Raw genomic sequence first — 25,807 nt, 5'->3', positions numbered from 1 at the left:
TGCTCAGACATTCCCCAATCGATGTGCATCCCTGCAATTTCTAGTTCTTTGCCACCACAAAGAGACTGCTATAAACATTTTGGAACATATAGGTTCTTTTCCTTTTTTCTAACCATCTTTGCAAATAGACCTAGTAGTGGTATTGCTGGGTCAAAGGATATAGGCAGCTTAGTAACTCTTGAGGCATAATTCCAGATACAGTTTTTAAATGATTTACACTCATTTATGTTAAAACTTGGAACATTTTTCCCACAAATTGTAATTTCAATTGCAATAGCTATTAAATGCTAAATATATGCTAAGCGGTAAAAATATAAAGATCAAAAACCAATCTGTCAAGAAACTTTAAATCTTTTAGAAGATTAATAAATAAATAATTATTAATAAATAAATTAGATGAATAACACTAATACAAATTAAAATATAATGCCCTCCCTGTGTTGTTCAGTCATTTCAATTGTGTCCAACTCTTTGTGACCCCATTTGAGGTTTTCTCACTAAAGATAATAGAGTTGTTTGCCCTTTCCTTCTTCAGATCATCTCACAGATGAGGAAACTGAGGCCAACAGGGTTAAGTGACTTGTCCAGGGACACACAGCTGGTAAGTGTCTGAGAGCAAATTTGAACTTAGGAAGATGAGTTTTCCTGACTTCAAGGCCAGCACTCTCTCCACTGTACCACCTAGATGCCCTGAAAATGGCTCCATAAAAGTCCTAATTTCATACCTCATTGTGGCACGGAGGTGATAAAAGTTAAGATAGCCAGTTATCGTGTATGCCCTATAGAGTCTTCTGGTTCAAGGAACTATGGACTAGATGACCATTGAAGTCCCTTCCAATACATCGATTCTGTGAAAAATATGAGAAAGGAACAACAGGCAGGCTTTCAAAGGGAATGTCCTACACTGAACCAAACATTCACAGTCACACAATTGACTAAAAGATGTAGCAAATATAAGATCTCACATACAATAAGGAGACCCATGTTCATCAGTCGAGTTTGCCATTGTCACAGAAGAGATCTGGAGTAGATTCCAAGTCAAAAAGAGATTCCCTATAGATAATGAAGTTTTCCAGATGCTTCTCTTTATGGATGACATCATGCTGGTTATAGCAAGTTCTGGAACACTGCAGAGCCTTTTGGATGAGAGCCACAACCATTCAAAATAATTTGGCCTAACAATCCATACAAGCAAAACCATGTGTATAAAGAATGCCTATTGTCAAAATCATAACATATAGTATGATGGACAGCCTATACAGCTCATTTATCAGTATATATAACTTGGACAGACACTTTAAATGAGTAACAAGTTGGATCCAGAATTAAACAGGAGGGGTGAGTGGGCTAGATTACCTATGAGAAACTACAGAGCTCTTTTGATGAACCCAAACTTCTCCCTGAAAGGAAGACCCATCTTTTTAATACCAATAGTCTACGGGTGTAATGTGGCTGAGTTATGAAATGCTACAGTCACCAAAGAATTTAAAGTGAGTATTACTCAAAGGGCAATGAAAAGGTACATACTGGGTATGAGTGAGCTACGACATATAAATAAGGAACTATGAATATCATCAAAGAAATATACAACCGAAAAGGAAGATGGATTGGTCATGCAGCAAGCATGAAGGAGAACTGCTAAACTACCAGTAGGCTTGTGCGTTACCATCACGATGTCAAGAAAAAGTGAGGAAAATCCCCAGTTCATTAGGTAAACCCTCCATGGTGAAATTACAGTAAGAAATAGATATGAGTAACACAGAATGCGAAGGAATGGAGCATAACTGAAGGAAATTCCTGTCACTTATACCTGTAACAAACTGCTTCCACAACTCCATCTACTGAAATATGGCCCCTCATTTCAGCTTAAATGCCACCAGTGCCTAGAAGCTTTCCCTGATCCCTTCAAGACGATGAATGAAGGGTGGTGACAAACAGTCAAAGATGCCTCTAGGATTTTGAGTCTTCATGATTAAGAGAAAGGTGTTTCCTTCAAAAGAAAAAATGGGTGAGTTGAGGTGCAGCTTCTTGGAGAGAAAATGATGGGCTCAGTTTGTATATTTTGTGTTTGCGGTGTTAGCTATGCTTCCAGGTAGAGAGGTACCACAAATAATTGGAAAGATGGGCCTGGAAATTAGATGGTAGGACTGAAAGTAGATTTTGTAATCATTTGAATAGTGGCAAGAACTGAAATTATAGGATTGAAGGAGATTTCTCAGAGAGAGATGGAAATGAGATCAAGGACAGAGTTTTGAGGGATGCCCATACTTAGGGTAAGGGGAAGAGAAAAGGAATCTTTGAAAAGTACTATAGAGGAGTGGTCAGAGGCAGAAGGAACAGGAAAGAGGAGTGTCACAGAAGACAAGGTAGGGAAGATAAGCAAGAAGGGAATAAAAAATTGTGTTAAATTCTTAGTTCAAGGAATACAAAGACTGGCAAAAGGAATACAGGATATGGTAATCTAATCCATAAGTTAGCTGAAATACTGTAAGTTACTGTTTCTAGATATATTCTAGGTAACTAACAAGTATTTACCACATGGTTTCTAAGGAAGAATGTTCTGAATTCCAACTTGGAACTTGGGATGTTGGTAACTCATCACCGTTGCCTAGTAAGAAGGGACTACCCCATTCCCCCTTCCCTCCCTAACCCCAGTGACAAGTAGGCTTCCCCTCCCCCTTTACCCCAACCTTTTTTCTTAAGGAACAGACACAGCTACTGTTGAAAACGGAACAGTTGAGGTCCAGGAATCATCTGGTCTTCACTTCTCTACCATTCCTCATGGCTAAGGCCCACAGTTCACAAACAGCCCGTAAGGTTGGTTATTTATGGGGCCTACCTATATTTTATATATTAGAAAAGAGCAATGACTTCGTTCAGGTGCTGTCCTATATATTTATTTTGTTAAGTTTCATTTATTCTTTTAAAGCTGGAGTACTCCTGTATTAGGGCAGGTAGGTGAACACTGGGCCTGGAGTTGGGAAGATCTGAGTTCAAAACTGGCCTCAGACTCTTATTAGCTTTGTGACCCTCGGCAAGTCACTTAACCCCTATTTGCCTCAGTTCCACATCTGTAAAATGGGGACAATCTGGAGAAAGAAATGGCAAATCACTCCCATGGGATCACAAAGAGTTGTAAATGTCTGAACAACAACAACTCCTGCATTATGGATCAACAAACAATATCACCAAAAAAATTTTCAAGGGCAACTGAATTTTTGGCATCATTCAACTTAATAAGCATTTATTAAGCACTATACCAAATATAGTAGGGTATACTATAGAAATGTTGATGAGACTAAAAGTATTTCTAGAGAGATTTAACTATACTTAAATAAATTACATTATCATACAAGATAATATATAGAGTCAGGTGGGTGGTACATTAGATAAAGCATTGAACTTTAAGTCAGAAAGACTTGAATTCAAACCCTTCCTTACACACTTACTATCTGTGGGAACCTGAGCAAATCATTTTACCTCTGCCTCAGTTTCCTCATCTGTAAAATGGACATAACAGTACCTACCTCACAGGAGTGTTGTGAAGATAAAATAACACATGAAAAGTGCCTTCCAAATTTCAAAGTACAACAGAAATGCTAGCTATTGTTTTTAGTAACAAATGTTAAAAATATATAACAAAGACATTATGTTACAGGACCTGGTCAGAGAAAGGAGAAATCAGTGTGAATCTGGGGGCAAAGCCAAGATGGCAGAGTAAAAGCAGTGACTAGCTTGACCTCTCCCCTAAACTCCTTCAAATACGTGTCAAAATGGCACTAAACAAATTCTCAAGCAGTAGAACCCACAAAAAGATAGAGTGAAACAAATTTCCAGCCCAAGACAGCCTGGATTGTTGATCAGAAAGGTATATCACGCCAGGCTGGGAGAGGAGTATAGTTGGGTGTGGGTGTGCAGGGAAAGACCAGGTCTCAGTGGACCGGGCGCAAGCCTCAGAAGATTGAATCACTGGCAGCTGCAGTGGTTTCCTGACCTCTCAACCCACGAATGTCAAAGACAACTTAGAAGGTCAACGGGAAAGGTCTGTGATCAAGGTGAGAGAGAGAAGCGTGGTCCCAGCCCCAGCCCCCAAGTGAGGCCCTGGGGTGGTGGCTGCTTCAGGATCTTCTGGCCCACAGACTGAGGGGGAATCAGGTGGCTGATCAGAGGGGCATTGCAGGGATCTCTTTGCTGGTGCTGAGGCAGGAATCTCTTGCTTTGCTTGTGCTTGGATCTGGGTTACACTTCTGGGTGGCAGTCCTGCGGCAAAGAGGAGTGCTTGCATAGTGGAACTTGTAGTAGTGGTTAAGAGAAAATCCTCCTCACAGTTCCAAAGCAGAAAAGAGTGCTTGTGGTCACTCATAGACCAGAGCACAGGCCAGGAAAGGAATAAACACCTCACCCCTTATCATACCACCTTGGAAGAACTGAAAATTTACAAGTCCCTAGAAGTATCTCTGAAAATAGCTACACAAAACCCCCAAAGCTTGGGACAGTACATTCTCCACATTGGAAGCAGACTCCTACCTTAATAAAGAGTTTAAAACTCAAGTAATTGGCTGGGATCATGACCAAGCCTCACAAAAAAAAGTCAGACCATAGAATCTTTCTTTGGTAACAAAGAAGATCAAAACATAAAACCAGAAGAAGACAACAAAGTCAAAGCTCCTATACCCAAAGCCTCCAAGAAAAATATGAATCAGTCCTAGGCCATGGAAGAGCTCAGAAAGGATTTTGAGAAGCAAGTAAGAGAAGTAGAGGAAAACTGGGAAGAGAAATGAGAGTGATGCAAGAAAATCATGAAAAAGTCAACAGCTTGCTAAAGGAGACCCAAAAAAATACTGAAGAAATAACACCTTAAAAAATAGCCTAACCAAATGGCAAAAGAGGTCCAAAAAGCCAATGAGGAGAAGAATGCCTAAAAAGCAAAATGGCCAAATGGAAAGGAAGTCCAAAAGCTTACTGAAGAAAATACTTCCTTAAAAATTAGAATAGAGCAATTGGAAGTTAGTGACTTTATGAGAAACCAAGACACTGTAAAACAAATCCAAAAGAATGAAAAATTAGAAAACAATGTGAAATATCTCATTTGAAAAACAACTGACCTGGAAAATAGATCCAGAAGAGATAATTTAAAAATCATTGGACTATCTGAAAGCCATGACCAAAAAAAGAGCCAAGACATCATCTTTCAAGAAATTATCAAGGAAAACTGCCCTGATATTTTAGAACCAGAGGGCAAAATAGAAATTGAAAGAATCCACTGTCACCTCCTTAAAGAGATCCCCAAAGGAAAACTCCTAGGAATATTATAGCCAAATTCCAGAGCTTTCAGGTCAAGGAGAAAATTTTACAAGCATCCAGAAAGAAACAATTCAAGTATTATGGAAACACAATCAGGATAGCACAAGATTTAGCAGCTTCTACATTAAGGGACTGCAGGGCATGGAATATAATATTCTGGAGGTCAAAGGTGATAGGATTACAACCAAGAATCACCTACCCAGCAAAACTGAGTATAATCCTTCAGTGGAAAAAATGGACATTCAGTGAAACAGAGGATTTTCAAGCATTCTTGATGAAAAGACCAGAGCTGAATAGAAAATTTGACTTTCAAATACAAGACTCAAGTGAAACACGAAGACATAAACAGGAAGGAGAAATCATAAGAGACTTATTAAGGTTGAACTGTTTACATTCCTGCATGGAAAGATGATATTTGTAACTCATGAGACCTTTGTCAGTATTAGGGTAGTTGGAGGGAAAAATTTGTATGTATGTATATAGATAGATAGATAGATAGATAGATAGATAGATAGATAGATAGATAGATAAATAGAGGGCACAGGGTGAGTTGAAGATGAAGGGGTGATAGCTGGAGAATAAAATTAAGGGGTGAGAGAGGATTATACTGGAAGAAGAAGAAAGGGAGAGGTAGAATGGGGTAAATGATCTCACACAAAACAGACAAGAAAAGGCTTTTACAGTGGAGGGGAAATGGGGGAAGGTGAGAGGGAATGAGTGAATCTTATTCTCATAAGATTTGGCTTAAGGAGGGAATAACATACACACTCAATTGGGTATGAAAATCTATCTTACCTTATATGAAAATAAGGGAGGAAGGGGACAAGAGAGCAGGGAGATAATAGAGGGAGAGCAGATTGGGGGAAGGGGTAATCAGAAACAAATACTTCTGAGGAGGGACAGGGTCAAAAGAGAGAATAGAATAAATGGGGGCAGGATTAAGGGAAAGAGAGTTAATTTTTCACAACATGACTACTATGGAAGTGTTTTGCATAACTACACATGTATAGCCTGTATTGAGTTACTTGCCTTTTCAATGAGGGTAGGTGGGGAGAGAGGAAGGGAGAGAATTTGGAACCCAAAGTTTTAAAAACACATGTTAAAAAAAATTGTTTTCACATGCAACTGGGAAATAAGAAATATAGGAAATGGGATATAGAAATCCATCCTGCCCTATAGGAAAATAGAAGGGGAAGGGGATAAGAGAAGGCAGGGAGATATAAAAGGGATGGCAGATCAGGGGAAGGGGTATTCAGAATGCATGCCATCTTGGGGTGGGCGGAAGGGCAAGATGGGGAGAAAATTTGGAACTCAAAATCTTGTGGAGGTGAATGTTGAAAATTAAAAATAAATAAATTTTTTAAAAAAGAAATATATCTTGAAGACCTGGCAGAATTGGGGTCAGTGGAGAGAATTGTAGATAGAGAAGTTGAGATAATATCTTCACAATCCAGGCTTCCTATCTGTTGCCTAAACCCAATAGTATTATTTTTGAAAGTTGGAAACAGTAAGCACCCCTTTCTGAATTGGAATGCTGGCTATCAGTATGGTGACCATACTTTCCCAAGCAAGAACTGAGCCTGAAGACCATGCTATATGAAGATAGGTTGAAGGAACTTCAATTTAATTTTTAAAATATTTCAAAAAATATTTAAGGAACTAGTCTGTCCAAGGTACTGAGCTAGGTGCTGGAAACTGGATATTTAGATTGGAGAAGACTAAAGAGAGAAATGGCAATTGTTTTCAAGTATTCAAATGTTTGTCAGGTAGAAGAGCAGTTAGATTCTCCACCAATGGGGAAAGGAATAGTGGCAAGGAGGTATCTCAAGTATAAGGAGGAAGCAAAGGAGGAAGAAGGAACTAATTCAATTTAATTAAATAAATCCTTGATGGTAATTAGATTCCCATTTAAGATGGTAGCTTCTGTTTGCTCTAGAGTTTGGCAAGAATCTTCTACTTACAATCAAAGGCAGCTAAGCAAGACAGCTTCATTTGATGAAAAGAAGCAGGAGGCCCACCATGAACAAATTAACTTCATTTGGGAACTTCTCTGAAGCAACTTTGCAAATAGTTCATTTAAGATAGCAGTTAGCCATAGAATGGCACATGAAAAGTGCCTTCCAATGACAGAAAGGATTTCACTCAGAACAATTATGGAGGAAAAGGTAAATTTTACAGTCACCTGCAGAGAGTGGATTTTAATTTGGGTTTCTGCCAGTCCAAATAATAGTTAAACATATACTAAGAGAAGGTGGTTCTCCCTCCTAGAGGCCAAGGTGAAAAGGAAGTTAGACTACCTCTCTACTCTTTAGGTTATTGGGGAGAATAAAGTGTTCCTTAAAATAATGGCAAAAGGTGCTTTTAGTAGAAAACAGAGAAGAAAAAGGATCCAAAAAAGTAGATGGAAAGGTTAGAAGATAGAAGAACAAGGCAAAGAAGGAAGGGGGAAAAAGACATTTGTAGCTAAATTATAAGAATAAGACCCCTGAAATTGAAGAGGGATTGGGACCCTCTCAGGAAATAGCAGCTTCACATACTCCAAGGAATGATGGTATGGATCCACAGGTGCTATTAAGAGAGTCATCCAGCAAAGGTCAGAAGTAGCAATGATGAGTGGCTGTTGACTGCCTGCTGAGATACCAAGATGGCTAATTACCAATCTGACTTAAAGAACAGAGAGGTCTGTTCTCTAACCTGGGCATGTGTCCATAACTTGATGGAGAACCACTGAGACTTGATAAACCTGATACCACTACCCAGTCCTGGTGATTGATGGGGAGAGAAATGATACTACCAAAAAACTCCAAAAGTATTGCTAAGGATTATGCAGTACTGGGCAAAGAACTAAAGACTTTGGGTGTAAAAGTCAAGTTTATATCCCTGATGTTGATTGAAGGTAAGGTTATTAGAAAAGAAGGACAGAAAGTTATTAACAAGTATCTTAACCACCTTTCCATCTCAAACTCAAGAGGAATCAGCCCAGGATCTTAGCACCAAGAGCTCAGGGAAAAAGCAATGCCTCCCAGGCCACTGGCCATGATGCCATCATGCTTGCAAAGATGTGACCTGGAAACTGCTTCTAAAAGTGCTACAGCTCCTTCCCCCCTAGCAGCCACAGCAAACAAAGGCATAGAGAAGAAAGTTCTTGCCAACAAAGTGCTTAGCACTATTGATGGGGGTGGGATCTGAACCCCTAAAAGGAAAAGACCACATCTTTGGGATCTGTACTCCAAAAAGGAAAAGCCCTGGATTTTCCCACATGGCCAAATCTCTGGTTTTTGCCTAAGGCTAGAATCTTATGAACTGGCCTTTAATTATCCCCCATGCTCAATCCCCCAATTCTCTATTACCCTTAATTTAGCCTATCCTTCCATTGTTTTACCTCCCTATGGCCTCAGGACACTTCCCACCCTTAATCCTATCTAGGCTCCCTTGGCCACACAGTCCAGGTCTCTGGCATTCTGTTACCTCACACCCCAGTTCACTGGCCACTCTCATCCAGATCCTTCTTAGATCCCTCCTCCAGTCACCCCAGATTACTTGGCCACTCCTAGATCCCTCCCACAGTCTTTCTGTATATAACGTCCCTCTGGCCTCCATTAAGGTGCTCAGATTCTAGCAAAGGGCTCAGATTCATAAGATCTAGAGCACTTGCATTAGCACAAGCAATACAAATGATCAGATTCCTTAAGAGACTGGCCAATATGGCAGATTCTTTAAATCTCACCCACCTAATAAGCCTTGTCTCTGGCTAAAAAAAGGCTTGGGTCAAATTCATTTGGGCAGGACCAGTGTGTCATGATTTTGGGAGCCCAGCACCCCTAAACCTCAACTCAATCAATTTGTTCAACCATTTTCTGAAATAGGCATGGTTTTGGAAATAACATTAAAACAGGTGAATTACTGTCCCCTTTGAGGCTGTACCCTAAGGACTATGGGACCATTTTGCTTGACTGTTGAAACCCGTGGAAAGAACACTGGCTCTGGAATTAGAGGACCTGTTTTCAGATCTCACCTCTGATATTTATTACCTCTGTGACCTCGGACAAGTCACCTAACTTCCCTAGACTTCATTTTACTCATTTGTAAAATGAAAGGATTGGACTGAATGGCTTCTGAGGGTCCTTCCAGATCTAGAACTGTAATCCTATAATCTCATATATTTATCATGTCTCCCTGGAGAACTGCTTCAGAGTAGGAATTGTCCTGCAAATTTCTTATTCATATGCCCCATGCTTTGCACACAGTAAGCACGTCAATGAGTTTTTATTCATTTATAGAATTGTTCTCAATAGCCCCATGGTAAAAAAAAAGTTAAGAGCAGCGAATGAAAAAGTCAAGGGAAGAGATTTTGGTTCCATTTAAGGACAACTTTCTAATAATTAGAGAGCTATCCATATGTTAAATAGGTAACTTCAGGAGATAATGAGTTCCCCTTTACTAGACATCTTAAAGTAAAGGCTGTGAATAGTTGTCAGAAATATTATACAGGGAATTCATGAACGTTTACAAGTTCGATTAGATGACCTTTGATGTTTTCTGAGATTCTATGATTCTGAAACTGTTATCATAAAATATACATTTAATGGAAATAGGAATGCCTTTCAAGTGATATAATTTTATACTCATATAGCTTCCTCTAAACTAAATAGTTTTAAATCTTTTATTTTACTATGTACTATAGGTTAATGAAAAATAGTGCATTATAAAGAAACATATCATCCAGCAAATCAAGCAATGGAATTGCTCCATACAGTACAACTATATATTGAGCATTTTATCTTTTACAAAAATAAATATTGGCAGTTCATTTAGAGGAAGAACTTATGATCATAGTTCACCAAAATATATACATCAGTAAAAATCACACCAATCTTAGTACTTTCATGAGATTTAAAATTATATGTTTAGATACAGAGACAGCATGTGATTGATGGTGGCTACAGAGCTGGGGTCAGGATGTCCTCAGTTCAAGTCCCCCTCTGACACCCACTGGCTGTGTGACCCAGGCAAGTCACTTAACCTTTTAGTACTTTATTCATCTCTCTAAGACAATATGTTGCAAAGAAGGTACCAACCTGCATTGGTAGAGAGAGTCTCTTATCCAAGACATCCCTATATCAATGAAATAATAGATTCATTCTTTAACCCTACATGTAGATATATAGTGAGTAATCTGCCCTTTATGTAAAAAACAAAACAAAACAAACAAAAAAAACTTTCAAAAGAAACCATTGTGATCCTGAGCCCATAATCCTGTTTTTGTGATAGGTCCAAGTCTAAAGATTTGCTGCCTTATCTTTGACTTCTTAAAGTTCAAAAGGCTATCTCAGGGAGCTATTGAAGCCTGAGACTACCTATATTGAGCAAATCAGCAGTTACCTGTTCTATACTTTTTTTTTCTCATTCTTTCGAACCCTTTTCAAGGGAAGTGGAGAGAGAGATGACAGGAGTACATAGGGAATATGCTGTCACTAACATGGTACTGGATATAAGCTAAACTGGCACAATAAACTAGAGCAATGAATAGGGATGGCTGGTAGGAAAAAAAGGGCCACTATGAGAGAGCCATGGGTAGCTTGGTGACCCAGCAGATGAAGTGCTGGGCGTAGAGTCAGGAAGACTCATCTTCCTGAGTTCAAATCTGGCTTCAGACACTTACTAGCTATGTGACCCTGGGCAAGCACTTAACCCTGTTGGCCTCATTTTCCTCATCTGTAAAATAAGCTGGAGAAGAAAATGGCAAACCACTCCAGTATCTTTGCCAAGAAAACCCCAAATGGGGTCATGAAGAGTCAGACACGACCGAAACTCATCAACAATCACTACCACCTCTACCACAACAAAGGAGCCAGAATGGAGTAAAATAGCTATGAGAACAGAAAGAAAAGAGCTCCATGTTACATCACCCGCCGGAGATGGGGGGAAAGAAAGTTACCACAGAAGACTTACTATGGACATATGTTCTGGGCAGCAGTAGAAGTAGGTGCAAGCTGCTTAACTGGTGACACAGAAGCAACTGGGACAAAGAGATGATAACCGTGGAAGCAGGGACAGCCCCAAACAAGTACAGCATTTGGTAGATGGGAATATGGATGCAGAACCTCTGCCACAGGACCAGCAATTACAGTGCACTCATCCTGTTAGGATTTCCCTATTAATGCTGTGAATTTGTTCTCTGCTATTTGCCTTAGTTCCAAGTCCCACTTACATCCTTATCTATTTTGTAATAAATATTTTTTATATCCAAAATGTTTATCGGTTGCTTCAAATTCTAGCAGGATATGGATTACATTAGAAAGGAGCTAAATTCAGAGATTTTAAAAGAGACCAAGAGACTCTCCGGATGGAGGCAAAAGTATTAATCATTGAACATCCTCTAAGATCAAATTTGTTCTGGCTGAGTAAAGCATGTGAGTTCCATATGAAGTCTGCTGAATGGCATCTCTTCTTGAAACCTTCTTGTTCTTTGATTTTTGCATGTGTGTCACAAAGGGCTTTTTGTCCTACCTCTGACCACTCTTAGTCTCCTATGATACTTTTCCCTTAACTTGCTCCCTTAACATGCACATTTTCCAAGCTTCCTCTCTCCCTCAGTGACCCCATTCAATTTCACAGCTTCAACTAGCACCTCAGTGTAGGTAGCGCCCAAATTCATCCTTATACTTCCAACTACATGTATATTTCCACCTGGATGTTTCATCAGCATCTCAAACTTTTCTAAAACCACAATTGCTGACCCTCCCCTCCCCCTCCAAAAAACCCACAGTTCTTTTTTCTGACTTTCTTAATTCTATTAAAGCTATTACCATTGTCCAAGTTATAAAGAATCAACCCCTCCCCGTACCCCAAATCATCTTTCACTCTTTTTCTTTTGGCTCCACATCCATTCAGAAGTTGTCTTCCTTCATAAGATTTCTAAGTCTGTCTAAACCTTTCCATATAGTAATAGATGGTTATAATACACTGCCATATTATAATCATAATACCACGGAGTCATAACTGTAACTGGTCGTTCTCCTTCCAATTTGTCTCTCATTCAATTTCTCCTTACTCTCCACTGCTACTCCTACCAACAGCTTTTCATCATTAAGCCAGGGGGAAGGACTGGGGAAGGCAGATCCCACATCAATCCCACTTCTGGCCAGGGCCAGAGGGTTCTGGATATTTATGTATTCCTTGCTACCTCCCTGATGACCATAGGCCATGGAAGATCAAGCAGAAGCCCTACTGGCCTTCCAACATTAGCTGTCAGAACTAGAGGTCCAGCACATTGGGCTGCGATGACAGTGGGCTCAGACCTCCACAGAAAATAAATCTCTGGGAATCCTGATAGAAGAAAAATAGCTGTAAGTACTAGTATCATCTTTCAGGAATCCCGTTAGTGCTGGAGAGAAATTCATTAGCTGGACTGTGCCTTCCTTTAATATCCTGGCCCAGATGAAATGGATCTTGGAGATTCATCCATGAGATTTCAAAGATTGGGCCAAGGAGGGTTTTGTGGTCTTGTGGATAACCAGGCTGCCTGCCTGATGGGACACCTTGAAGTGTGGAGTTTGGCTCAATACTTGACAAGTTAGAAGCATTCTTACAGGAGTGCCAAGCCAGATTTGACGATTCCATAAAGTTCCAGACTGCCAATCAATAGATTTGCCACCTACAGCTGGAGAAAAGATCCACGCTGAGCTACTCAGCCTCCTTCTTAGTGCTGAGTCAAGGCTTACTTTGGAACCTGTCAGATTTTTGTGAACCAGTTTATAGGGGGATCATCTGTTCCTCTTAAAGATAAAATGATTTAGATGGAAATATCTGATACCCTGCCTGCCCTAATAAGGCAATAATGCTCTCCATCCTCTGATCCCCACACCAAGTGTCAGGTGGTTACCAAAGTCAGGAAACCATACACCCAGTTAGTATAGAATTCTGCAGCTTAGGAAAGTCTAATCCTGCTTCCCAGGGTCCTTTGGGACAACACCTGCCTCATCTGCTCTGCTCTTTAAGCTAAAATTCCTAGGCTACCTAATGTTCTGGGTTCAGGAACTTTGGAGAATTTCCTAGATACTAACTTGTTCCAGCTGAATCATGAGGCTATTCAACACTTAATATCAATAATAGTCTTGCAAATGAGAGAGAGAGAGAGAGAGAGAGAGAGAGAGAGAGAGAGGAGAGAGAGAGAAGAGAGAGAGAGAGAGAGAGAGATCCTCTGAGATGAAGATGAGTGACCCACAAGACTCAATACCTATGGTGAGGACATTACTTTTGACCTGAAGGACTGATTCACTTCAACTCCTACTTCTAAAATATATGGAAAACCTAAAACAATTTGTGGTGGAGCTGAGAGTGTCTCCAGCATTGCTTGTGGGGTCATTTTCTCATATGCCACCCTGTCCTCTTCCATAACCTAATCCTAAACATACTTATTCCTCACTTGGAGTATATAGGCAACATCTCAGAGAAATGTGGCATTCTATCATTGTCCACATTGACCATAATAACTTAGAATGCCTTCAGACTTCCCACTAGTTCAATGTCAAATCTGCCAAAATTTGTTTTTCAGTACGGTCAACTCCATCAAATTCACTAGTATCCAGAACAGGATATCTGTACTCATGCTTGTCAGAACAGGATATCTGTACTCATGCTTGTCTATTTGCTCTCCAGGTAGGCATAATACTTGTAACTCAAGGAAAACTGATCTTATATGGAATCAAACAAGCAATTATTCATTTATTTATTTTTAAGTTTGGTTAGGCAATGGGGTTAAGTGACTTGCCCAGGGTCACACAGCTAGTAAGTGTTATGTGTCTGAGGCCGGATTTGAATTCAGGTTCTCCTAAATCCAGGGCCGGTGCTGTATCCATTGCGCCACCTAGCTGCCCCAAAACAAACATTTATTAAGAACTTACTACATGCTAGACACTTTGACAAATGCTGGAGACAGAAAGAAAGGCAAAAAATAGTCACTGTTTTCAAGGAGCTTGCAGTCTAATGGGGGAGACAATATTCAAACAATTATGCATTAACAAGATACATATAGGATAAATTGGCTCTCAGTGGGAAGGCACTTAGGTTAAGGAGGCATGGGAAAGTCTTCTTGTAGAATGTGAAACTTTAGCTGGGACTTGAAGGAAATTAAGAAGCAGAAATCAAAAAGGGCAGATTTCCAGGCATGAGAGACAGCTAGTGAAAATGCATGGGGTGAGAAGATGGAGTGTTATGTTTGAGAAACAACAAGGAAACCAGTGTCACTGGATCACAAAGTATGTTAGGGGGAGTAAGGTGAAGAAGACTGGAAAGGTAGGAAGGAGCTAGTTTGTGAAGGGCTTTAAAACCTAAAGGGTTTTACATTTGATCCTGAAGGTAACAGGATGACAGTTTATTGGTGATATGGTCAGATCTGTGCTTTAGGAAAATCAATTTGACAACTAAGTGGAGGCCAAACTGCAGTGGGGGAAGACTTAAGGCAGTAAGGTCAACCAGTAGGCAATTATTGCAATACTCCAGGCATGAGGTGATGAAGGCCTGTACCAGGATAGTGGCAGTGTCAGAAGAAAGAAGGGGCATATATAAGAGATATCACAAAAATAAAAATAACATGACTTGGTCACAGATTGGATATGGGGGATGACAATGAATAGTTGAGGATGTCACCTAGGTTGCTAGCCTCAGAGGACAGTGGTGCCCTCAACAGTAATAGGAAAAATTAGGAAGAGGGGAGATTTTGGAGGAAAAAGATAATAAGTTCAGTTTGAACATATTGAATGTAAGATGTCTATGGGACATCCAGTTTGAGATATTCAATAGGCTGATGAAGATGTAAGATTAGAAGTTAAGAGACAGGTAAGGGCTGGACAAACAGACCTGAGAATACTCTACATAGAGATGATAATTGAATCTATGAGAACTGATGATATCACGAAGTCAATAGTAGAGAGGGAGAAGAGAAGAGAGCCCAGGGTAGAACCTTGGGGAACACCCATAGTTAGCACGTGAATCTACATGAAGATCTCATCAAAGGTGACTAAGAACAGCCCAGAAAGGTAGGAGAGAACAAGAAGAGTGGTGTCATGAAAACCTAGAGAGAAGAAAGTATCAAGGAGAAGAGAGTGAATGACAGTGCCAAAGACAACAGAAAAGTTAAGAAGCATGAGGTTTAAGAAAAGGCCATTAGATTTGGCAATTGAGAGGCTAAGAGTTGCTTACCTCCTGCATCTTCATACCTCCTTGTGAGCAGGGGTAAAGGTGGGAAAGGGGTGGGATCCATCTCTGCTGCAATATTGGCAGATACAATGGATCTTCCACTGCAGCCAAATCTACCTTTTACTGAAAGAGATTTTCAGGTTCCATATCATTCTTTCTCACTTTACTCCTAGTAAAGCCACCTGGTTCTTTTATTTGCACACTGTTTGATTCATAACATCCCCCCCCCAAAAAAAATTTCCCCTTTCTGTGTCTTATCACCTCCATTCTGATATACAGACTGGTATAAGCCAAATCTTGGAAAAGTACTTTTAGTGCTAAAATTTCTGTCATCAAAATAATTAATTGCCACAAGGTCCACTGCAGAATTTCATTTGAATAGCTCAGTCCATATGTTGACTCAGAATATGCCCTTTTATACAAACTATGGCTTCCATTCACATTTTTTTTTCACAGTCATATTGTATACTTCAGTCTCCAAAGCCAATGATTTACTGAGAGAGTTGGAAGTTTCTTCACTTCACTTGTACTTGGATATGTGCAGCCAAAGCAGCATACAAATAGGGGGCCTATTTCCACTGGTAGCCCTTGAACATTAGTATCAGGTATGGCTCTCAACCTGAAATCTCTGAACCATCAGATCTTCTCAGAAAGAGAAAGAAAGGTCAGTAGGCACCTCTTGCCTACTAGCTGGAGCCACCCTCTGTTTTTAGTACTCGTCACCTCAACCCTGAACTATACCCTCAAATCCACTAAAAATGGATTGGCAGGAAGAATGTGTTGTGCTGCATATCTTTGACTCAAAGAGGCATTAGAGTCACCTGAAATACCTGCTAGATTGACATATCTGTGGGCCGAGGAGAGGATATGCCCTAGATTTGGCAGAGTCTTCTCCCACCACTACAACCCTACAATGCCACAGGCTTGAAGCCTAGGGAAACTTTCTTGTGAGGAAGAGTGGTGTACAACCCAGAGATTCAGCAAACACGGCTAAGTCATCAAGATGTGGCTGAACTCTGCCCATACTAGTGAAGGGCATCAATGGCAGCTACAGTACAGAATAGAAGCATCTGAAATAAAGACCTAGACTTCAAGAAAGCAGATTGACTTTGGATACAGTGTTAATTTCCCCTACTTTTTGGAGTTTAGAATCCTAAACTTCAGCATATTTCCTTGGCTTTGAGCCCTGAATGGCAACCGACTCATCCTTTATCTTATCTTTTTGAATATTGGTACCCTGCATTCACTCTGATAACTAAGTCTAAAAGATTAAAAAATTTGCTGGTAACTAACTTGTCTTTGGACTCACCTGCTCCCCACTTGTCTTAAGCTTCACCTTTATAACCCATTCCTCATAAGGATTAACCCTTCTCACCAGTTTCCTTAACTATTGGCATATGCCAATCTGGCTTCAGACAGAATCTGACACCTCCCACCACAATATCAACAATTTCAAGCTATCTTCTGTGCTTAAAGGATGAGGTACTGCTTGCCAACAGATGGCATGAATGTGCAATAAGCCTGAAACTAACCAAACAGGTGGTTATATTCTTCTACCAGATCTGAGACTGCCATGCCCTGAGAATTTTTATGAAAGAATATATACAAGGGAGTTCTGCTCATCCATCCCACTTACAAGGTTTCTTAGTCTTGTTTATGACAGGGAGGGAAAAACATAGTGCGAGGATCTATCATGATTACCACACACTCAATGACACAAACATTTTGTGACTGACCTACACTGTAATGAATTCCAGACCTGCTGGACCAGATGGTTATCTTTACCAAGATGGATCACTGGGGGAGAGTGGTGTGTATGGAGAAGAGGATACCTACAACTTCATTCACAACTTAGAAGTAGTGAGGAGAAGACAGCATTCCAAATGTACTTTTGTCAGGGTAAATAAGTCATACTGTTTGAGTCTGCAGAGCTCCTGTGGTTTTTCAATAGTTCATGAACTCTTCTTTTCTAAGGCATGTGGAACTGAGGAGTAGTTGTCCATCTGGACTATATCCCATTTGACTCTCAGAATATTGACCAGTATGCCAGTCCTAACTGCACTTTAGAGCATTGCCAGCACCACCTCTTTGCCAACCTGGAAAAATGCCACCTATAGCAGTGGGAAGCAAGTTCCTAGACAATATCATAGGCCAGCAGGGGATGTGGAAGGAATAGTCTAATGGAGTGCTCAGGATCTACCCTTAGTCTTATTCTGTTGAACATTTTTTATCAGTGATTGGCTGACCATATGGCTGGCATATTTATCAGATTTGCAGATAATGTGAAGCTGGGATAGCTAACACACTGGACTGACAACGTAAGCTCCTTGTGGGCAACGGCAGTTTGATTTTTATCCTTGTATCCCCATTGTCTAACACATAGTAAATGCTAAATAAATACCAGTTTAACTGAATTGGATGACAGAATCAGGATTCAAAAAGGTCTCACCAACCTAGAACAATGGGCTGAATCTAATTGGATGAAATTTATCAGGGATAAATGCAAAGTCCTTCATTTGGATTCCAAAACTCAACTGAACAAGTGCAAATGGTGAGTTGCAGCTAGCTAGACCGGGCGGTTAATAAAAGTTGAATTGAGTTACAATTGATTGTGAACTTGATAGGAGTCCAAAATACAAAACAGCACCCAAAAAGCTAATGCCATCATAAACCGTAGTAATAGATGCACAGTGTTCAGAACAAGAAATGGTAATTCCACTATACTTTGCCTTGGTCAGACCACATCTAGAGCATCTAGAATGATCTGTTCTGGGTGCTCCTTTTAAGAAGGGTACTGACAATCTGAAGCATGTCCAGAAAAGGGCACCAAGGTAGTAACAAGATTAGAGATTGTAACATACCAGGATTGTTTGAAAGAACCAGATGCTTTTAACCTAAAGAAGATATGGGGTTGGGGGGGGTAGGTGGGAGGGGTTAACTGGAATTTGATAACTGTCTAAAAACACTTGAAGGGTTGTCATGTTGTAAAAGAAGGATTAGAATTATTCTGCCTGTCCCCAGAGTGTAGGAGCAATGTGGGTGAAGGGGGTGAAGGAGTTACAGAGAGGCAGATTTCAGCTTGATGAAAAGAAAAACTTGAATTAGAGCTATCTTAAAGCACAGTGGGATGATTTGAGTTCCCCTTTGATGGTGGTCTTAAGTAAAGGCTAGATACCTAGTTGGTAGGGATGCCATAAAGGGGTATTCCTTTTCGGGGACAGCTTACCATCAATATAGTAAAGTAGACCAAGTACTGGATTTGGAGTCAGGACCTGGGTTCAAATTCCAGTCCTTCCACATACTACCTATATGACCCTGGGCAAGTCCCCAAACCTCTCTATGCTTCAGGTTCATCTATAAAATAAGGGGATTGAACTAAATTACTTGTGAGATCCTTTCCAACTCTGTCTATGATCCAATGTCTTCTGAGGTCCCCTTCAACAGGGAGATTCTATGAAACTGCATTAAGTCCCCTAATAAAAAGATTTGTTCTGTGAAGTTTGGATTCATTCAGAGGGCTGTACTTGAGGACCTAGAGGGCCACATGTGGGCTCAAGGCTGCAGATTTCCCATCCCAAGTTTAGAGTTCAGACTTAAGAAAGTGATGGAGAACCTTTGGGTACTTCTGTAAATCTGCTGGCTATAAAGACTGAATTTGATTCTTGAAGGCAATATTTGGAGGGGGATAGGCATCTCACAGTATTGTACATGGACCACAGAAACCTGAAGCAGCATCTCTGGACTGCCCATAAACTATAATTTGTGATCTTCTTAAGCTGGTTCAGCTTCTCCATAGTTTATATATTACAAGATGACACAACTGAAGAGAGAGCACACCATTGTAGAAGCTGGAATATGGATAAACCACCACATACTCAGCCACTGTTAACTAACATACTAGTCAATCCACTCTCAGAGGGCTCAAGATCCCACGCTGAGCCCAGTCAATCACCTTTCTTGAAGTTACCAAGTTGAGAGAGGCTCAATATCCATCATTTTCTCTACCGATGTTTACAATTGCGTATGTTCCCTAGGTAGGCTCAAAGGAGTGTGGTGCCTTCATCATAAAAACCAGGCAAACTGGACCACCCCCCTTTTCTCAGCATGTTTTACCACACTGAAACATTGGCTCTTATGATTTCACATGCTTGGAATACCCTTCATCTCCTCACTCCAGTCTCTCCCTACAGCCATCCCACACCTGCTTCAGGATCAGCCTCAAATGTCCCATCCTTGTTGAAATCTGCATTCCAGCCAGAAGTGGCCTCTCCTGCCTCTAAACTTCTATAGCACTTGTTTATTCTGCTCCTGGATTTGTTAAATACAAGGCAGGATTGTTGGTATTTGTGCACACACCTTCATTTTCCTGACTGCACTTGTATACTTGAGGGCAAGGACTTAATACATATTGAATGTGTCTACATGAGCAAACAGTCAAATATCTGTTGAGTTCTGAATGAACAAACTTGTCATTATAAGGCATGTGGTTTGTTCTCTGTTATGTCTTAATACAGTTTTAGAGCTAGATTAAAATAATCTGCAAGTATCAATAATTTTCACTAATTTGATACATTTTGGGGGGAATAACAATCATATTTGTCAAATGCTATTCCAAGATTAAAACTCAGAACTGTTAATCTCAGTCCAGCCTTCTTTCCTTATTCCCACTTTGCCAATACAATGATAAAATACATACAAATTTAAATTCCTTCAGTTCAAGGATTGTCATTTGAATGTTGTCAGACAACACGGACATTTAAATAGTCATGGTTACCTCAATGAAAACCCAATATAAGTACTTTAGCAGTGGTTGAAGCCCCTGCCTAATTTCTAGGTCTTATAGTTTCTAATTTATGTGATGGCTCAACTCTGAATTTGGTAGTTAATTAAGCCTCCCTCTTGTTTCTGAATCATACCTACAGAATTCAAGAAGCTGGCTTTAGACAGTTCACTCTCTTAACATATTAATACATACTCCCCACATATCTTACAAAGATAGTGGGGATAGCTAATGCCAGTAACTCACTTTTGATTACTTATTGTTGTTGTTTATTCAGGCCAGTTTGATTCTTCATGACCCTATTTGGGACTTTCTTGGCAAAAATACTGGAATGGTTTGCCATTTTCTTCTCCAGCGTATTTTACAGATGAAGAAACTGAGGCAAATGGGGTGAAGTGACTTGCCCAGGGTCGCCCTGCTAGTAAGTGTCTGAGGCTGGTTTTGAACTCAGGTATTCCTGACTCCAGGAATAGTAGTCTATCCAATGAGCCACCTAGCTGAGCCTTTTGACTATTTGGGAAATATTACATATGTACAAGGAATTTGTAAGTGATTATAAAATATGTGCTGTAAACATTAACATATTAAGTATTTTGTTATCATTCTATCCCGCCTCCTGTTTTAGTTGTCTTTCTTGAATTCAAATAACTTCTCTTCTTTCCCTTTTATTGGATATTATCCCGATTGTAACAGCAGATTTAAGCAAAAAATGAAAAAGTTACCAATTTTGCTCTAGTGAGATAGGTAGAAAGCTTGAATTTTTCTGGGGGGTGGCAGCTACTACCAGGAATGAGAGAGCAAATGTTATAGTTATCGAAATTTTTTGGTCTATTAAGGAAACAGGAGCAAGGGTGTATTGGAACAAACTCCAAACTGGCTGGCTAACTTACATTTTATTTTCAGTGTGAACATTTGCACATCAGAAATAGGCAATCACTATAAATTAGGGCTTGATTTATTGTTTTGTGGATTGTCTAGACTTTAGAAAGCGTTAAAAATGTAAATTAAAAGTGTGTGTGAATACATTAAGCTTCCCCCCCTCCATCCGTTTGTTAAACATTTACCAGCACCCTCAGTATTACTCTAAAACGTTGCCTGAGCTCAGCAAGTATGAGGCTCAGGGAATGAAGTCATCACGAGATTGGAGTCCTGGTGAGGGTATACTAATAATAACTGGCATTTATATATTGCTTAAAGGTTTTTAAAGTATTTTAGATCCATTATCTCATTTGAGCCTGTCAACCACGATTCTGAGTAATCAGGCAGCACGGTCTTTTCTCCCCGCGGGGTTTGACCATCCAGCACCAAATGGCCTAGAGGCTTCTGGGAAAAACAACAGCCCAGAGCCTGCGGGTGCCTTTTCCCGGGGATGGAAGCAGCAGCCCCCGCAGCTCTTCCGGCACCATGAAAGCTGCGGGTGGCTTGGACACTTTGTCCTTCGTCTGTGTTGCTACGCGGCTCGAGGGCCTCACCACTGGGGATCTTGATTTTTGCCAACTCATGCTAGAGCGGGGGCCATGGGGTAGGGGGCGTCGTCCCCGGGGAAAGTAATCCAGGGACGCTTAGTGCGAAGCCTGTGGCGGCTCCAGAGCCGTCCTTTTCTCAGGGAAAGTGGCACCCTTTAGGCTGGGGGTGGGGGGGGCTGAGGGTCTGCGGGACTCTGAAACTCTGAGGCAACGCGGCCGTTCCGCCAGAACTCCAGGACCCCCACCGCGCTAAACCAAACAAACACCCTATCAGATACCCCAGTTCCCCTTTTCCTTCCCCTGCCCTCTCTCCCTCCTCCCCTACTTCCCTCACCCCACATGACAGGAAAGGCTACGACAACATACGTCACCGGCACCGCCCTCCTTGTTTCCCAGAGGCTTCCTCCCGCGCACAGCACGCACGGGGGCGGAGACGAACGCACGGACGAAAGAGGGAGGAGGGAGGAGGGAAGAGGGAGGAGGAAAGAAAGGAGGGGGGAAGGAAGGAGGATGAGAGAGGGGTGGAGAGTGCGCGTTGCTCCTCCCTCTCTTCCTTCCCCAACCAGAGGGAGCTCCAGGGCCTTGGCCAAGGCTCCGCCGGAGGTGCCCGGATGTGCGGCGGCGCTCCGCGAAGCTCCGCCCCCACCGCCCCGCCGTGCCCCGTCCGTCGCCCCTTCTTCGCCGCAGCATCGCGCTCTCTCCCTATCTCTCCTCTGTTTCTTTCTTTCTCTCTCTCTCTCTCTCTCTCTCTCTCTCTCTCTCTCTCTCTCTCTCTCTCTCTCCCTCCCTCTCTCCTCCTTCTCCCTCTCTCTCGCTCGCTCTCTTCCTCCCCCTCCCTCTCCCGTCCTCCTCCCTCTTTTTCTCGCCCGGAGGCTGCGGGTCAGTGCGAGCCACCGCAGTGAGACAGTCAGCGCTCCGCCCCGCGCGAGTGCGAGGCTGCCGCCGCCGCCGCCGAGCCGCCCTCCCCCTCTCCCGACCCTGCTCTCTAGCCGCCCTCCTCCTCCTCCGCCGCCGCTGTCCCACCACTTCTCTTCCTCTTCTCATCAGCCCTGTGGTTAGTTTCTCCTCCGCAGACTCTCCCTCCCCTTTCCCCTCGCGCGGCCCTCCCCCGCGCCCTCCAGTACCGAGAGCCCCGACCGGGCCACTCCGCCGCGGCCAGCTGCAGCTGCAGCTCCTCCCTGGGGATCCAGCCCGAGAGCCGACGCCCGCCCCTCCGACCGAGCCAGCCAGCGAGCGGCCGACCCAGCGTCCGACATGGTGAGAGAGAACCCCCCCCATATCTGGGACCCGCTTAGCGGAGCTTAAAGGCGGGGGCTGGGATGCGGGCTGGGGGTGGTTGACACCCCTACCCCCATTGTCCCCTGTGCTCCGGCCTCCCTCGAGAGACCCCCGCCGTTTGTGCGTGTGTATGTGTAGGTCTGTCTGTCTCGGTGGGGCCGAGTTCGCGTGGGCCCCTGCATGTCCGCACCCCCCTTCCCCCACCTCCGCCCCCGGGCCCCCTAGGCAGGACCGCTACTGCGCCTTCCAGCCTCCTTCGCCCTCCTCACTTCTCTGCTAACTCTCCCCAGCCTCCCCCCCCGAAATCTCCTCCCTTCTAGGAGGATACCCCACTTTTCGCACTCCTCCGTTGCTGCAACCTGCCGTGCCACCCACACCCTCGCCCCTCCAGTGCCAGCTTGTGCCCCCCCAAACCTCCTTTACCCCACCACCTCCTTGCTCTTTCTAGGAGATCTGCCCCATCTTCCTCTTTCTTCCCTCTTCTCTCTTAATTTCTTTTCCTTCCCCCATGTCCTTTTTCCTCCTTTCCCCGGCCTGGGAATGTTGGCCTGATTACCAACCTTAAGAAAATAAAAACAAATGCCAGGGGGCGAATAGCACTTTAGTGCCTACAGTCCTCTTTTGCTGGTATTTCTCTCACTGCCTTGACTGCTAAACAGGAGGACTCGTAGAGGGAAGGGAAGAACCTTTTTCTTTCCCGTCTCCTGTTGGTATTTATTTTGATGTTGACTGCAGCCATACGGGGGTTTTCTTAGTTGGCTCCCTTTCTCTCAAAATGAGCAAACAGGAAAGGTCCAGCACACATTTAGTGGTAAACCAGAGGGTAGATCCAATCCCAAAGGACGAGAATGATTGTTTTGATTGTTTGCTCATTACCACGGATTTTTTCCTTACTACCTCCAAAAATATCTTTCCTGCGGTGGTGGTTGTTTTTGAATCATGGCGATTTAAATTTGCTTTCCTAGCTCTAACGTTAATCCCCAGACAGGATTCACTGCTGTAGTGTTTCAGGCTGACGCTAGGGGTGTGTCTATTGCCTCTGCCAACATTGCCAAGAAATCAACGCCCTATTAGATCAACATTTTGCTTTACCTGTACTTTTCTTTCCTTTGCCCACTGCTATAAATAAACTTATTTTCTATAATTAAAAAAAACACATATTTTACATTATCAGTGGAACTCAAACTAGGCACGTGATGCTTCCCTGGAGCACCTTATCAGTTTTGAAACCAAGAGTCTAGCAGTGTTACTTCCCTTCATTTTCTCTAAAACTGACAGTTGTCTTTGGGGTTAGTAAACGAAAGTTGATGCTGAGGAGTATTTTTTGCTTTTGTGATTTCACAGAATTATATATGTTGTTAAATGTTTTGCTTTAAATATTTCAAAATGGGACTAGTAAGTCATGGAAAAGAAAAAATATTGGTGATTTATTATAGGGAGGCACAACAAAATTAAACTTATGAAGTAGGGTTTTTTCCCCCCATTTTAAAGGCCTGTACAAGGTACAAATGAACTCTCAGTGAACTCTGAGCAATGTGTAATATAGAAGAGGTGTAATTTGTGTGAATATAATAGCTGTGATAACGTAAATCTTGCCAGTACAGTAATCAAAGAAGACTTTTTTTCTTTAAAAGTCTTTGTATTCCTTAAATATCACAAATATTAAATTTTTATGGGATGAAAATGATAAAGATCAGATTCTTTAATAGAATGAACCTTTTTTTAAAAATCAGTCTGGTCACTGGGAATCATTATTAGGACTTTGTCATTGGTACTTCATTAGTTTCCTTGGACTTCTACATTTTACTTAAAGATCAGAAAAATATGTAGTTTTGTGAATTAAATTGACAAACATGAATATATAGTACATTCACGTGGCTTTAGTTATATAGTCTGTAGCAGGACTGAAATCAAAAACTCCCTTTGACATTTGATGAAATTTCAGGAATTGTACTTTAATTGTTAAATTTACTCCTGTCCTAATACAATATATCTGGTTAGTTTTGTGAGCTTTCCCATGGTTTGTTCTATTTACTATTCCCCTCCACCTCCTTTACTCACAAATGACTATCTGTCTTCCACAGAATATCCTCTTCAGTATGTACTTCCTGATTCACCCTTCCTCCTTTTTAATGTTACCCTTTCTTTTTAATACTCCCTTCTCATTTTCTAAACTATATTTCTGGATCTAGGAGAATGGAAAATAATTTTTTAATTGAGGATTGCTCAATGGAGTACTATTCTGCAAGGCTCAAGATGAAAATCTTTCATTTTGATTATAGAAGGACCCTAATACTTGGGAAAAGGAATGTCTTTAACTGAGTTAAGAAGAATCTTTTTCTTTTGACCCTTATTTTTTATTTTTCTGAAATCAGTTTTCTTAGGTCATCTTTATAAATTGATGGTAGAAACCGTGGGAGTGGATATAGATGATTCCAGGAGGAATCTTAAAGATCCTTTGGGTCCAGGGGTATCATGAACCTCTTTGGCAATCTGCTGAAACCTATGGACCCCTTCTCACAATAATGTCTTTAAATACACAAAATGGAATTACAAAGAAAACCAATTGTGTTGAAATATAGTTGTCAAAATATTAAAAAACCAAGTTCAGGAACTTCAGGTTGAGCTCTACAGATTTAGTTCCATCACATAATTGTTCAGGTGAGAAAATTAAGGGCCATAGTTTAAATGACTTACCCATTATTAAATACTTAGTCATCACAGAGACAAGAGGGCCTTGTGATAGAGATCTTGGTAAATAGCCATACTTAGTAACAGA

The 25,807-nt window shown here is 41.5% G+C and overlaps 1 protein-coding gene across 3 annotated transcripts in view; it reads left to right on the top strand.

Annotated features, from left to right (window-relative positions):
* The first annotated feature begins 2,596 nt into the window (after positions 1–2,596).
* Positions 2,597–25,807, top strand: part of PPP3R1 (protein phosphatase 3 regulatory subunit B, alpha) — a 117,812-nt gene continuing 94,601 nt past the window's right edge. The window contains exon 1 of one of the 3 annotated variants that reach the window (XM_020985408.2): positions 2,597–2,817. In XM_020985408.2, the coding sequence (XP_020841067.1) occupies positions 2,782–2,817 (36 nt within the window). In that variant the 5' untranslated portion in view covers positions 2,597–2,781. Of the gene's footprint in view, positions 2,818–22,321; positions 23,008–25,807 lie in introns of those variants that run through there. The other 2 variants (XM_020985407.2, XM_020985409.2) reach the window with 2 other exon arrangements.

This window comes from Phascolarctos cinereus, unplaced genomic scaffold (assembly GCF_003287225.1).
Source record: "Phascolarctos cinereus isolate Bilbo 61053 unplaced genomic scaffold, phaCin_HiC Scaffold_2;HRSCAF=192, whole genome shotgun sequence".
NCBI classification, from domain to species: domain Eukaryota; kingdom Metazoa; phylum Chordata; class Mammalia; order Diprotodontia; family Phascolarctidae; genus Phascolarctos; species Phascolarctos cinereus.
This window is presented reverse-complemented; position numbering and strand designations above follow the sequence as displayed.